The sequence below is a fragment of the Protopterus annectens genome, chromosome 7.part0 (genome assembly GCF_019279795.1).
Source record: "Protopterus annectens isolate FY-2018-M chromosome 7.part0, PAN1.0, whole genome shotgun sequence".
In the NCBI taxonomy this organism is placed as follows: domain Eukaryota; kingdom Metazoa; phylum Chordata; order Ceratodontiformes; family Protopteridae; genus Protopterus; species Protopterus annectens.
The window spans coordinates 765,713,668-765,729,009 of record NC_056739.1 but is presented as its reverse complement, the minus strand read 5'-3'; the positions used below and the strand labels follow the sequence as shown (position 1 = coordinate 765,729,009).

At 38.5% G+C, this 15,342-nt stretch overlaps 1 protein-coding gene across 1 annotated transcript in view; it reads left to right on the top strand.

Moving 5' to 3' along the window:
• LOC122806091 (extracellular calcium-sensing receptor-like) overlaps positions 1-15,342 on the top strand; it is a 431,112-nt gene that overhangs the window by 272,213 nt on the left and 143,557 nt on the right. Inside the window, exon 3 of the mRNA XM_044076329.1 lies at positions 6,266-6,493. Coding sequence (XP_043932264.1) covers positions 6,266-6,493 — 228 coding nt within the window. The remainder of the gene's footprint in view (positions 1-6,265; positions 6,494-15,342) is intronic.

Here is a 15,342-nt window from a genome sequence, read left to right as displayed (position 1 = left end):
TGTATAGGTTTCGATTGTGCACAACTGTGCTGCTCATTACTCTCCAGGTATGACCTCACTTTACATCTACTTATGGCCTGGGGTTGGGCAGTGGAATGTTTATATACAGTGTATTACTAAAGCCTTCTTAAAGCTAAAGCATATGTTTCCTTACCTGGCAGACCTGTGGAGGAAATATCTGTTAACACTACCTGACTGTTTCTACACATATTCATACATTCAAGGCAAGGGGCAACTCCTTAGAACTCACCAGCTACCGCCCAATCGCAATACTCTCACCTCTATCCAAGATATTAGAGAGAGTTGTACATTCCCAACTACTTTGGTACCGCTTACAAAACAACTTAATCTCCAAAACCCAGCATAGCTTTAGACCATCCCACAGCACCACCACAGCATTACTGTCATTTACAGATATAGTTAACCGCATTAGAAACAAGGGACTATTTGTATCTTCCATTTTCTTAGACGTATCTAAAGCTTTTCACATGGTAGACCATAACATTCTTCTCCAAACTTTATCTACCCTAAGCCTCAGCCCCTCCACTATATCATGGTTTACTAGCTACTTATCTGGTCGACAGCAGGCAGTCCAATGGCATGACCAGCTGTCCCCTCTGCTAGGTGTCCCTCAAGGATCCATCCTTGGCCCACTATTGTTCTCACTATTCACCAACCAAATCAATTCCTCCTCACTCACAGCATCAGTAGTGCAATACAGAGATGACACCACCCTTATAAGTGCCGCCCCCACCTTAAAGGAACTGCAAATCCTCACCCAAAACACTTTTACTCTAGCCGAATCATGGTTCAGTAACATCAAACTTATTCTTAACCCCAAAAAAACTAAATGAATTCTTTATGGCCCAGGTCATGCCCCCCCCCCCCCCCAACAACACTTTCACCAATTCACTCCAAAGATAACATTCAAATCACTCCAAATGCACACACTAAACTATTAGGTGTAGAAATAGACAATAACCTCAAATTTGACATCCATATAGCACAGATCACTAAGGAAGTTAATAAAAAACTAGGACTTTCTATAGGAACAAACACTTTATAATTAAACAAATCAAAGCTGCTATTGCAAGAACTCATCTCTTATCCATCCTTCTCTATGCCTCCCCTTCCTTACTAATCTCCGCCGGAGTGATCAGAACAAAATGGAATCTTGTTATAACAAAATAGCCAAGTTCGCTACTGAAACCTCATACAAATCCCACCACTGTCTCACCCTTAACCAACTCAATTCACATAAGCTACCTCTACTTCTGTTTAATCAACTCACAATAGTGCATAATCTCTTTTACCTTCCAGGAAACCCCCCCCCCCTGCACTTCAAAATATAATTAACCCCCACATCCCTACCAGAGCCTTACGATATAGTTCTCAGAACCTAATAAGCATTATCAGATACAAAAATTATGCTGGCAAATCTCTCTTTGCCTGCACAGTTGCCAAAATCTGGAACTCACTATCTAGCCAAATAACCTCCAGTACCTCCACTATTCAATTTAAGAGAACCCACTTCTCAAACAATTGACTTTGTTCATGCTACTCCCCCTGTTAATTTGCACCAATACCATGTTCAAGGATTCTACTAAAGGTCCCCTAATTACTTTCACTGTAAAGCTTAATAATCACTGTTATTTCTGTAACAAAATATTGAGAGTACTCCTAATTTAGAAAGACAAAAAAAATGTTCTTTTATTTATATCTTATATTCTATATAAACCCTACTACTAGATTGCTGTATGCTGACTTTACTAAAGGAATTGTTAATCTGTGCATAACTTATGTTTCTATGGAACCTATATCTCTGTATGATATTCTTGTGTAATTTTTTTATGACATGCTATTTGAGCTTTTCTTCCTGGGTCTATGCTGAAAATGGATATGTGTCCAGTCGGACTTTCCCGGTTAACAAATGTAAAATAAAATAAAATAAAATAAATAAAATAATTCAAGGTTACATATGTGACACTGACAGTGGTGCCCTGCTCTCCTGCTGTGTGAGTGTGCTACTCCCGTACTCCGCCTTAATTTATGTCACCCTAGGAATTGGCAGCAGTGACCACTAGCCATGACAGGGTGACACTTGAGGGACATTTATCGGAAGAAACCGCTTGGTGTATGTACTTACCTTGCTGTCATTTGCAGCCTTGGGGTTGAACACTGGAAGTGATGTACACAGTGTATTAGCACAGCCTTCTTACAGCTAATAGAAACATTTCTTTACCTGGCAGACCTGTGGAGGAAATTTCTGTTAATACTACCTGACTGTTTCTACACATATTCACATATTCTTGGGTGAAATTATGCATACAGCTTACTACCACTCCCGGGATTCAAACCATGCCTGTTTGTGCAAAAAGGTAGAACAAGGGTGTGTTTCATCATAATGAGCAATTGAGGAACTGCTGTCTTTTGCTTGACTCTTTTCTGCCTAACACTCTCTTGGTCGGACAATCTGACCTTATAATTCTGACATTCATACATGGCAGGTAGTTCTTGTACTGTTATAATTCTGACATTCATACATGGCAGGTAGTTCTTGTACTGTGTATTAATACTTTGACATATTACAATCTGGAAAGCAATGGTTAACACAAATCACTGCTGTAGGAGATCAGTTTACACATTACTATTCAGGGATCAGATCTTGGTGCATGGAACATTTCATATGGTTGCTGTCCTATTTTTTAGCTTAACAATCTTTGTCAGATGAGCCTCAATTAATTAATGCTGTCAGAGCCATAGTTACTGTGCAGAACATGTACACATTTAGATTCATACTGTCACATACCAAAGTAAACACAACAGTCTGGAGTTTTTAGTTTTATTGAAGGGTACTGCCACTTTTCTCAATAGATATCCTGTATATCACTATTACTCTGCTAACGTCTCATTTATTCATTACACACAGTACACATTTTAACCTACTGGCAGTTGACATTCTACTCCTTTCTATTTATTTACCCTGAAAACTGCAAGCTAGATTTGTACTCACCAGTCTCCCAATGCAACCTTAGCAACCTGCTGGCATGGGCATCTATGTTCGCAGCCCTGTCATCTGCAGCTGTACGGGAGATAAAGAAACATTTATGCATACCTATCAACCACATACGCAGGCTGGACTTTGGTAAACACAAATTGATACTGATAACACACTCCTGGGACATTCTCTACTCATGCGTCTTGGGTCCACTGGTCCAAGAGCTCCCTCTTCCTATGCTTGAGGTCAGCAAAATGGTGACAGACCTGCTCACCAGTTCAAGGGATGGCAGTAGTACTGGTGAGATCACATGTGAGATGGTCCCAGGCCTCTGCTTTGTATTGGGAGCCCTGGTAATGGTCCTGCAGCAGTCTCTCCTCATGGTCTTTCACTAGGAGTCCAACTATGATCCCGGACTCCTGAATGCTCCAGCAAAATCCCTCTCTTATGCCAGCCATAGTGCCTGCAAAGATGAGCTGTATTCCAACCTGTGAAGTTTAAATAGAGCCAAATTCCCACCCTTTGCATCATTGGACCATTTTAAATATGCTGAGCTAAACTAAGTGGTGTGCAAACCCGCTTAGCTAAGGTTGGCAGTGCTAAAAGGGTTAGATGTTGAGCACTGCATACCAATGCGCAAATCTGATTAGCTGGGCTGCTTATTGCTTAGCATTTACATTTAAGCAATGCTTACAGCAGCTTAGCATAGCTGAGCACTACTTAGCATTGCTCAGATTTTATTTTATAGAGTTTCAAGATTGTGGGATTGATTCATCTTTACTAACATATTATAATTTTATGTTTACCTTGCATGATATCCCCCTATGTGCTTTCACTACATTATATTCTTGTATGACTATACTGTATGGGGCACTTGTGTTTATATGGGGGTTTCACATCTTTTCTAGACTGACACCTCACTTTTGAACCTGCTATACTACCCTGGTTGACAAAAACAGTTGCTACATAATTTAAGTTAACAAAACTAATTTTAACACTACTTTCCCATAGAAATATAAGTTCCCTGCATTGGTACTCAAACCATGAACACCTGCATATAAAGCCAAGCCTCTAACCACTACACTATATCATTGTTTTCACTTGCAAACTTGCATTTATCTCCTATGGGATGTTTCAGCTATGGTAAGAGGAGAACCATAACGCACACACCCGCTTAGCTATGCTTAAACATTCCTTAGCCTAGAAAAAGACATGTATGTATTATTATTATATTATTATGTTATGTAATTGAGTCTTGTGGTGTTCTGAGAACTCATTGAGGACTGCAGTTGTGAAATAATGGCATTCATTTGGCTTTCAGGCTTCTATCCTTCAGGGACTCCTGCTAATGCATATCCTGTTTTTCTATCAACATTCTAAGTGTGTGAGGGCAATTTTTCAGATGTGTCCCTATTTTATTGTTTTTACCCCCATTATTTGTGCCTTTGTCCACATGCACTGCTGTTAGAGAATATTGGCATACATTTGCTTTCAGACTTCTACCCTTCGGTAATTCATGTTAATATATGGCCTGTTTTCTATCAACTTTCTACATTTCGTGGGCAATGTGTGTGTTTTATCCTTTTTGAGGGATTTATCCCCCATTATTTGTGCATTTGTACACATTTCCTGCTTTAGCGGGTTGCAGAGGTGTTGTACGGCACTTTGGCAATGCGGGGGATGTGTCACAGAACCTGTTACACACCCCCTGCATTGCTTTCTTTATGCCAATGTCTATTTCAGTGTCTGTGGACACTGAAATGATCATTATTTCATTTCAGTGTCCATGGACACTGAAATACTAGCATAATATTAGAGTAAATCTCTAATATTATGCCAGATCAATTTGGAAAGTGCCGTATGGCACTTTCTGTGTGCAGGAGGTGTGTTCAAAGTCCATGCACTACTTGGACACACCCCCTGCATTTGTTCATGGTTCATGTCTACATAGGTAGAACAGCAGCGTGCCTTCATGAATATTCAAGGTGCACTGCTGTGCTGTATGGACATGAACCACTCCATACAAGAATAGTTTTATTCTTGCATGGAGTTTATTGAATCCCGGGGCCAGTCTAATGTCAGAGTGATAGTCCCACCCACCCACCTTAATAAAGTATGCTAATCCCAACTTTGCCAGGCCCTAACCATGTGCCTTACTTAGGAAAAAGTCTTTTCCCTAACACTACCGCTATTTAGACAAGTTTGGTCTGAATTTTTGGTAGGGTTCTGCTTTATGGATCAGGAAAGGAATTTGTTTTCATTTTTCAGTCTATTGGGTTTCAGGTTTTTCTGCTCTCTCTGAAATGAATGTTTAGTATGTTTTGCTTTCTTTTCTGTGTTAACCATTTAAAATGTTAACCATTCATGCTATACTTACACATACACACACATATATATATATATATATCTCGAGAGAGAGAGAGGCCGCGATCTCTAGACAGAGTTATAGTTATAGATACCTATAGATAAGATGTGCATGTTAAGTTACTTCATCTTAGACTATTTACATCATATATCTGTGGCAAACTGATGTGATATTCATGTGTTTATTTATGTACTTAAATATGTGTATAGTTACTTGATTTTTTTATGTTTATCATGGCTGATCCATTTGAATGAATTATTTTAAGATTGTTTATGTACTATGAATTGTTGTGAAACATTTCAGTAATAACAATGCCTGTATATAAATAATTGTATTGGGGGAAATGATGGTGTAGTACCAGTGAACATGGCTTAGAGGACAGGAATGAAGAAGCAGCTATGACAGCAAGCTTCCTGGCCTCTCGAGTCCTACAAGAGTACAGACACTCATTTATAGAGCATCACTGCTGAGGAAAGAAATAGAAAATGATGGAATGATGAATAATTGAATAAGTAGTAATAACTGAATAAGTAGTAATATGGGTAGGAGGGTTGATAGGAAGATAGTTCCCAGTATCATATGTTCATAGGTAGGTACTAGGCTATCAGCCCTAGGGCCTATACAAGCCTAGTCATAACGATCAGATGTGCTAAATGGTATCTATAAAGGAAACTTTTTGTCAATGTGGCCAGCAGTGACCTAGTTCAACCCCATTAGAGGCATACAGATCTCTATGTTCATATCAAGAAACAGATGTCAATTAAATATTTCTGATAGTGGTATATTGACAGACTGCTGTTCTTGTCTTACACTCCATTTATATTATACAGGTATTGTTAGCAGATAAGCACTCTCTTCTAACAATAATTTCCTGTTTAATATATTCTTTTATTAATTTGCAGCTTATCCACTACATTAACCATCTGCGTTTTGTCAACAGTGATGGTGAGGAGGTGTACTTTGATCGTAATGGTAACAGTCAAGCTTTGTATGACATCTTAAACTGGCAGATATCTCCCGATGGCACAATTCAGTTTGTACAGGTCGGAAGGTTTAATGGAAGTGCACCTCAAGGCCAAGAGCTGGTCTTCAATGCCAGTAGTATTGTGTGGTCTGTAGGACATAGACAGGTGGGAATTACTTTTATTTGTTACTGCGATACTCTGTCATAATGATTCATGGACAAACTACATGGTGATAATGACAACATTCACAGCTGAATAATTTCATGCATAATTCTTCTACTGCATTCCTTTCTAGCTGACCAAATACAGATTAAAATGGGGCCTATCTTTACTAAGTGATTAGAGAAGTCAGTGCCTTCTTTCTCCTATCCATGGACACTTACCATGATGGTGGCAGAATTTTGCAGTAAGAGAAAACAACATGTGCTCAATATACCTCAATCTGAAAAGCAGAGCTCTGAATATACTAAATTGCAGTTCTGACTTTTCATGTTTCATGCCATAAGAACATACAGACATTTGTGGTATAAACAAGGTAACAGCCTGTAATTGCCTGTTAATAACTGGCAGTGCATTTGTAATATGAAGTCAAAGCTAAGTGACAGAGCACATACAATGGTATGTGTCCAGGACTTGTTTTAGATTACTTTTGAGAATTTGAAGACCTTTAACAGCACAGTAAGCAAGTGCCATACATTTTCTGAGGGGCTGAAGTAACTTCTCTCAAATTCCTCATTGTATGCAGCAGAGAGAAGATCAAGAAGCATCATTAGCTTATAAAATCATTAAAAATCAAAAGATAATAAGACACAACAATTTATATTTTGATTAATGTGTATCTACCAAAGACAGAAAAGCATTTTTATAAGTGTATCTAATTCTAAATGTCATGTCTTGTGATTCAAAGGAAATTGTTGTACCAGTTACCTTACGGTTTTGTCTGTTATTGAATACAATGCCATATTTTGTAGGATTTGATGAAGACACATGTAACAGCTTGAAAAGTAAAATTAATTCTATTGTAGAAAAATCATAAGGTTAGAAACACTGAATTATTCAAAAGGGCTTCCATAACTGTTATTATATTCTGTTCTTATAGATAGAAAGCCTGGCCTATGAGGCAGCGTTTTGGTTCAGTACTGCTGCAGAGGCTAACAGCAGATCAGGAAACGTAATATTAAAAACAAATATCAACAGCTGACAAATATTACACAACACGCATAAGGTTTCTCTTAGAATATGAGGAGGTTGGCTCAGATCCACATACACGCCTACACACACACACAAGCACACACACACACACACACATCTAGTGTGTGTGTGTGTGTGTGTGTGTGTGTGTGTGTGTGTGTGTGTGTGTGTGTGTATCACTGTCTGCCTGCTGTTTAGGTGTGTAGGTAATAGAGAACCAGTTGATTGGGTTTTAACTACACAAACTTTTCTGAAAACAATCACCAGTTAAAGCAGCCCAAAAGTTTACTGTTTAGGCACATTAGCTAGGCTCACTCTTTTTGCAATACTGTTGTGTATTTTAATGGGCAGCATCTCCTTTTCACATTGTTGAGAGACCATGAAGTTAATATATATAAGTTCAGGGCTTTACCAACATTATTTTACATTTGTTAACCGGGAAATTCCGACTGGACCAGGTCCATTTTCAGCGGAGGCCCGGGGAGAAAAGCTCCAACATCAAGTTATACAAATACAGTACATCCAGCATAATACACAAAACAGGTTACATCATGTATGCTGAGCATAGTAATATAACAAGAATTAATAAAAAACACTCCAGGTAAAAGATATAGAACATGGGTAAAAAGACAATGTCAGTCATACTTTGGTAAGAAAAGAAAATATATCAAGTAAGATTCTACAGTTAAAAGTACCCTTTCAGATGACCAAGCCTACAGGGGATCAGAGCTCCAGCATGTGATCAGAGAGGAATTTGGGGAGTTAATAGTAGTATGGGTAGGGTTATGTGATACAAGGGCATAACCATGTACTAAGAAGGTGTGATTTGAGGGAGTTTTTGAATATGGATGTGGAGGGGGCAGTGGACACAGATAGGGGAAGAGAGTTCCAATTTCTGGCAACGGTGTGAGCACTTTCCCTGCATTATTGTTAGCCTTGGTGATGGAGAGGAGAGATTTTTCACTGGATCTTAGGTATCGGTTTGTAGTATAGATAGTAAGTAGGTTGGATAATGAGGGGGTTTTTTCAGGATATTTGAGAATATTGTAGGCTGTGCCCAGCTGGTGATAGTTAAGTAGCTGTGGTAGCTCAAGCCATTTTAGTTCTTTTAGTGCAGCACAGTGATGGGTTCTATAGGTTGAGTTAGTAGCAAACTTGGCTATTTTATTGTAGCATGATTCTAGTTTGTCTAGGTCACATTGTCTGATTTGGGTAAAGATTGGTGCTGCGTATAATAGAGTTGAGAGGAGGTGGCTTTGTGCAAGAGTGACTCTTGCTTTTGTGAGAGAAAGGACTTATGCCTGTATAGGAGCCTAGTTTTTGTGTACTAGTTTTATGGTATGTGAGATGTGAACATCAAAGTGGAGATTATTGTCTATTTCAATGCCCAGAAGTTTGGTGTGGTTAGAAGGGAGATGGTGGTGCCGTCATTAGAGGTTATGGTAAAGGAGAGGGTTTTTGATCTATTAGGGGTAAATAGTAGCAGTTTTGTCTTTTTGGGATTTAGAATTAGTTGGATCCCAGATATCCATCTTTCTACTGAGATAAAGGTATCTTGAGTGAGTGTACGTAGGGTGGTGGGAGATGAGGCGGAGCAGATCAGAGTTGAAACATCTGCATATTGTATGAGTGTGGCATGTTGTGTAGAGCATTTGAGGTTATTTGTGAAAATAGAGAACAACAGCGGGCCCAGTATAGAGCCCTGTGGGACACCTATGGTGGCTGGAAGTTGTGTAGACAGAGTTCCTTTCCACTGGACTGATTGTTGCCTGTCAGACAAGTAGCTTCTGAACCAGGCCATAGTAGAGGAGGTGAAGGATAATGATGTTAGTGAGTCTAGTAGAATGGAGTGGGAGACCATATCAAATGCTTTTGAGAGGTCTAGGAAAATGGCTGATACATATTTGTTATCATTCCTGTGAAGGTTTATATAATTAGTGAAAGATAAAAGGGCTGTGGTAGTGCTGTGATGTGGACGGAAACCGTGTTGTGTGGTAGATAGTAGATTATGTGTGTTAAGAAATGTCATCACTTGCAAGTGGATGCATTTCTCAAGAATTTTGGATAAGGGGCAAAGGATGGCAATAGGTCAGTAGTTGGAGAATTCATAAGAATTACCTCCTTTATGGAGAGGAATGATGCGAGATACTTTCCAGAGTTTGGGTTATGTAGGATTCTAGTATGGAGCGGTTGATAAGGATGGAGACAGGATATGATAAGGAGTCACTAGCCATTTTTAGGTATGCAGCAGGTATGTTATCAGCTGCTAGTGTGGTTGGCTTTAGTTTTAGGAGGAGTTTTTTGATAGTTGAGGTGGGCACTGGTGATAGGCTGAAAGAGGGGGTGGTGTGGAATAGGTTATGTTGTGACTGAGGTAGAATGTTTTTGGTTATTTGACTGGACAGGGCCAAGATGGATTTAGTAAAATGGTTATTAAATTGAGAAGCTGTGTCTAGGGTATTGTTAGTAGAGATGGGTGCTGGGGTTGTGGTTTTGCCTGGCTTTAGTAGGGAGTTAATGGCATGCCAGAATTTTTGTGGACTATTTGAATATTTCCTTTAGGCGCTAAGAAAATAGTTTTGTTTGCTTATTTTGGATTCAGCCTTGGCCTTGTTTATAAGCTGTTGATAGTATTGTCTGGAGCTAGGGGTTTTGTCAGTTTTCCAGATTTTCCAGGCTTTATCTCTAGCTTTTAGTAAGGCTCTGGTGTCTCTATTTAGCCAGGGTGCGTAGTTGGCTTTAACTCTGATCTTTCTGCTGGGAGCTAGACTATTAAGGATGCTAGAGAAGGTTGTATTGAAGTAGTCTACTGCCTGGTCTAACCCGAGTGTCCGTAGTGGTTCCCAGTTGCAGTGGCTTAGGACAGTATTTAGGTATCGTGGGGTAAGGTTACGGTCATCTCGTACAAATTTGTAGACTACTGGTTTGGGATGATTGGAGTGTTTCTGGAGTAGGAAGGTGGGGAGATGATCACTTAAGTCATCTGGGAGGCAGCCTACTGTATAGTTTTGTTTGGGATAGTTGGTTAGTGTCCAGTCCAGTATGGATTCTCTCTTTGTTTTCTCATCTATTCTAGTTGGTTCTTTAATTAGTTGAGAGAACCCATATAGATTGATATGTGTAGAGGGGCTGCTGGAGTTACAGGTTGCCCAGTCAGTGTTAAGGTCTCCTAGTAGGATCGTTTCCTGAGGTAGATTGTCCTTTGTCCAGTGTAGGATGTCTTCTATTATGAGCGAGTTGTTGCCTGGAGGTATATAGCAGCATATTATATTAATCTTCTTGGTGTTTCTTATGGATAGGACAGAAAACAGGACTTCAGCAGTTTGAAAAGTGGGTGGTGTGGTGTGCAGGAGCTGGAGGTTAAGGGTGTTTTTAAAGAGAATGGCTACTCCTCCTCCTTTCCTGTTTGTTCTATCAGATCTAAGTGTATTATACCCTGGGGGAAGAAAGACTTCATCTTGGATACTGGGTGTAAGCCAGGTTTCTGTAATGGCGAGTATATCAGGGTTGTAGTGGGCTATGAATGCATGTAGGTCTGTTAGCTTATTGGTAATACTTCTTATGTTGAGAATTAGGATTAGCAGGTCAGATGTTTGTCTAGCCGAGAGGGGACCTGGATTTGGGTGAATGTCACCAGAGGTTAGCAGAATTTGTAGGAGTGTCAGTATGTGTTTTTTAATATTAATTGTTTGGGAGCTTGGTCTATGAGAGTTTTTCTTAGTGTGATGAGATGGTGTAATTTTTGTTAGTGAGTAATATGTAGTTGTAAGATTTATGATTGTAGGGCAGATGTAGAAGTCTGAGTGAGTTTGAGAGGGTGGGCTAGTGTGGGTAGTGTGATAGCAGTTGTGCAACGGTAGATCTGTTTGTAAGGAAGTTAGGAAGGTTAGCGATAGTAGAGCTAGTGATAGGGATGTGAGTGTGGGTAACATGATACTACTTTGAGTGAGAAGTACAACTAGGATTCCTGGTTGGTTGTGTGTGAGGGTAGAGTTGTGTTGCCTGAGAATGTGTTTTGGGAGTGGGATATAATTGGATTGGGGAGTGGGGGGAGGTAGGATGAGTGGGTTGGGCTAGTCATTAGGGGTTGGACTACTGGTCAGGTGATTAGGGGTTAGAATAAAAGGAGAAGTAGTGGGGGCGGGTGAGAATAGGGGGCAGGGAGGGGAGCGAAGCGGGCTAACACCGACTCTAAGTGTTTCTTTAGGCTTTGGTAAGTATGTAATGTTAGCTTAAATTGTAATATGTTCAACTGAAATTTTAACTGTAATTTAATATGTTTGCACAAAGTTATAGGCTATGTTATGGGCACAGAGTATAATTTTCTGACATTCTTAAAAGGATATAGAATTAAAGCTGCGGTTAGTTACAGATGAAACAGGAGAGGAAAATAAATGCTCTTTTATAGATTTGAGTATTTCTCAACAGAAACTTGACTTTAGTGGGGGGGGGGCACTAACTGGAGAGCAATATACAACTGTTTAGTCCTGGTGATGTACTCATCAGTACAGAGGTTTGACTAAGGAACTATACAGCAGAAATATACTAATACACTCACTAACATTTGTTTAAGTTAATGCAAGTGCGAAGCGGGCTTACACCGACTCTAAGTGTTTCTTTAGGCTTTGGTAAGTATGTAATGTTAGCTTAAATTGTAATATGTTCAACTGAAATTTTAACTGTAATTTAATATGTTTGCACAAAGTTATAGGCTATGTTATGGGCACAGAGTATAATTTTCTGACATTCTTAAAAGGATATAGAATTAAAGCTGGGGTTAGTTACAGATGAAACAGGAGAGGAAAAGAAATGCTCTTTTATAGATTTGAGTATTTCTCAACAGAAACTTGACTTTAGTGGGGGGGGGGCACTAACTGGAGAGCAATATACAACTGTTTAGTCCTGGTGATGTACTCATCAGTACAGAGGTTTGCCTAAGGAACTATACAGCAGAAATATACTAATACACTCACTAACATTTGTTTAAGTTAATGCAAGTGCGAAGCGGGCTTACACCGACTCTCAGTGTTTCTTTAGGCTTTGGTAAGTATGTAATGTTAGCTTAAATTGTAATATGTTCAACTGAAATTTTAACTGTAATTTAATATGTTTGCACAAAGTTACAGGCTATGTTATGGGCACAGAGTATAATTTTCTGACATTCTTAAAAGGATATAGAATTAAAGCTGGGGTTAGTTACAGATGAAACAGGAGAGGAAAAGAAATGCTCTTTTATAGATTTGAGTATTTCTCAACAGAAACTTGACTTTAGTTGGGGGGGGGCACTAACTGGAGAGCAATATACAACTGTTTAGTCCTGGTGATGTACTCATCAGTACAGAGGTTTGACTAAGGAACTATACAGCAGAAATATACTAATACACTCACTAACATTTGTTTAAGTTAATGCAAGTGCGAAGTGGGCTAACACCGACTCTAAGTGTTTCTTTAGGCTTTGGTAAGTATGTAATGTTAGCTTAAATTGTAATATGTTCAACTGATATTTTAACTGTAATTTAATATGTTTGCACAACGTTATAGGCTATGTTATGGGCACAGAGTATAATTTTCTGACATTCTTAAAAGGATATAGAATTAAAGCTGGGGATAGTTACAGATGAAACAGGAGAGGAAAAGAAATTCTCTTTTATAGATTTGAGTATTTCTCAACAGAAACTTGACTTTAGTTGGGGGGGGCACTAACTGGAGAGCAATATACAACTGTTTAGTCCTGGTGATGTACTCATCAGTACAGAGGTTTGACTAAGGAACTATACAGCAGAAATATACTAATACACTCACTAACATTTGTTTAAGTTAATGCAAGTGCGAAGCGGGCTAACACCGACTCTAAGTGTTTCTTTAGGCTTTGGTAAGTATGTAATGTTAGCTTAAATTGTAATATGTTCAACTGAAATTTTAACTGTAATTTAATATGTTTGCACAAAGTTATAGGCTATGTTATGGGCACAGAGTATAATTTTCTGACATTCTTAAAAGGATATAGAATTAAAGCTGGGGTTAGTTACAGATGAAACAGGAGAGGAAAAGAAATGCTCTTTTATAGATTTGAGTATTTCTCAACAGAAACTTGACTTTAGTTGGGGGGGCACTAACTGGAGAGCAATATACAACTGTTTAGTCCTGGTGATGTACTCATCAGTACAGAGGTTTGACTAAGGAACTATACAGCAGAAATATACTAATACACTCACTAACATTTGTTTAAGTTAATGCAAGTGCTGGCTAACACCGACTCTAAGTGTTTCTTTAGGCTTTGGTAAGTATGTAATGTTAGCTTAAATTGTAATATGTTCAACTGAAATTTTAACTGTAATTTAATATGTTTGCACAAAGTTATAGGCTATGTTATGGGCACAGAGTATAATTTTCTGACATTCTTAAAAGGATATAGAATTAAAGCTGGGGATAGTTACAGATGAAACAGGAGAGGAAAAAAAATGCTCTTTTATAGATTTGAGTATTTCTCAACAGAAACTTGACTTTAGTTGGGGGGGCACTAACTGGAGAGCAATATACAACTGTTTAGTCCTGGTGATGTACTCATCAGTACAGATGTTTGACTATGGAACTATACAGCAGAAATATATTAATACACTCACTAACATTTGTTTAAGTTAATGCAAGTGCGAAGCGGGCTAACACAGACTCTAAGTGTTTCTTTAGGCTTTGGTAAGTATGTAATGTTAGCTTAAATTGTAATATGTTCAACTGAAATTTTAACTGTAATTTAATATGTTTGCACAAAGTTATAGGCTATGTTATGGGCACAGAGTATAATTTTCTGACATTCTTAAAAGGATATAGAATTAAAGCTGGGGTTAGTTACAGATGAAACAGGAGAGGAAAAGAAATGCTCTTTTACAGATTTGAGTATTTCTCAACAGAAACTTGACTTTAGTTGGGGGGGGCACTAACTGGAGAGCAATATACAACTGTTTAGTCCTGGTGATGTACTCATCAGTACAGAGGTTTGACTAAGGAACTATACAGCAGAAATATACTAATACACTCACTAACATTTGTTTAAGTTAATGCAAGTGCGAAGCGGGCTAACACCGACTCTAAGTGTTTCTTTAGGCTTTGGTAAGTATGTAATGTTAGCTTAAATTGTAATATGTTCAACTGAAATTTTAACTGTAATTTCATATGTTTGCACAAAGTTACAGGCTATGTTATGGGCACAGAGTATAATTTTCTGACATTCTTAAAAGGATATAGAATTAAAGCTGGGGTTAGTTACAGATGAAACAGGAGAGGAAAAGAAATGCTCTTTTATAGATTTGAGTATTTCTCAACAGAAACTTGACTTTAGTTGGGGGGGGGCACTAACTGGAGAGCAATATACAACTGTTTAGTCCTGGTGATGTACTCATCAGTACAGAGGTTTGACTAAGGAACTATACAGCAGAAATATACTAATACACTCACTAACATTTGTTTAAGTTAATGCAAGTGCGAAGCGGGCTAACACCGACTCTAAGTGTTTCTTTAGGCTTTGGTAAGTATGTAATGTTAGCTTAAATTGTAATATGTTCAACTGAAATTTTAACTGTAATTTAATATGTTTGCACAAAGTTATAGGCTATGTTATGGGCACAGAGTATAATTTTCTGACATTCTTAAAAGGATATAGAATTAAAGCTGGGGTTAGTTACAGATGAAACAGGAGAGGAAAAGAAATGCTCTTTTATAGATTTGAGTATTTCTCAACAGAAACTTGACTTTAGTTGGGGGGGGGCACTAACTGGAGAGCAATATACAACTGTTTAGTCCTGGTGATGTACTCATCAGTACAGTGG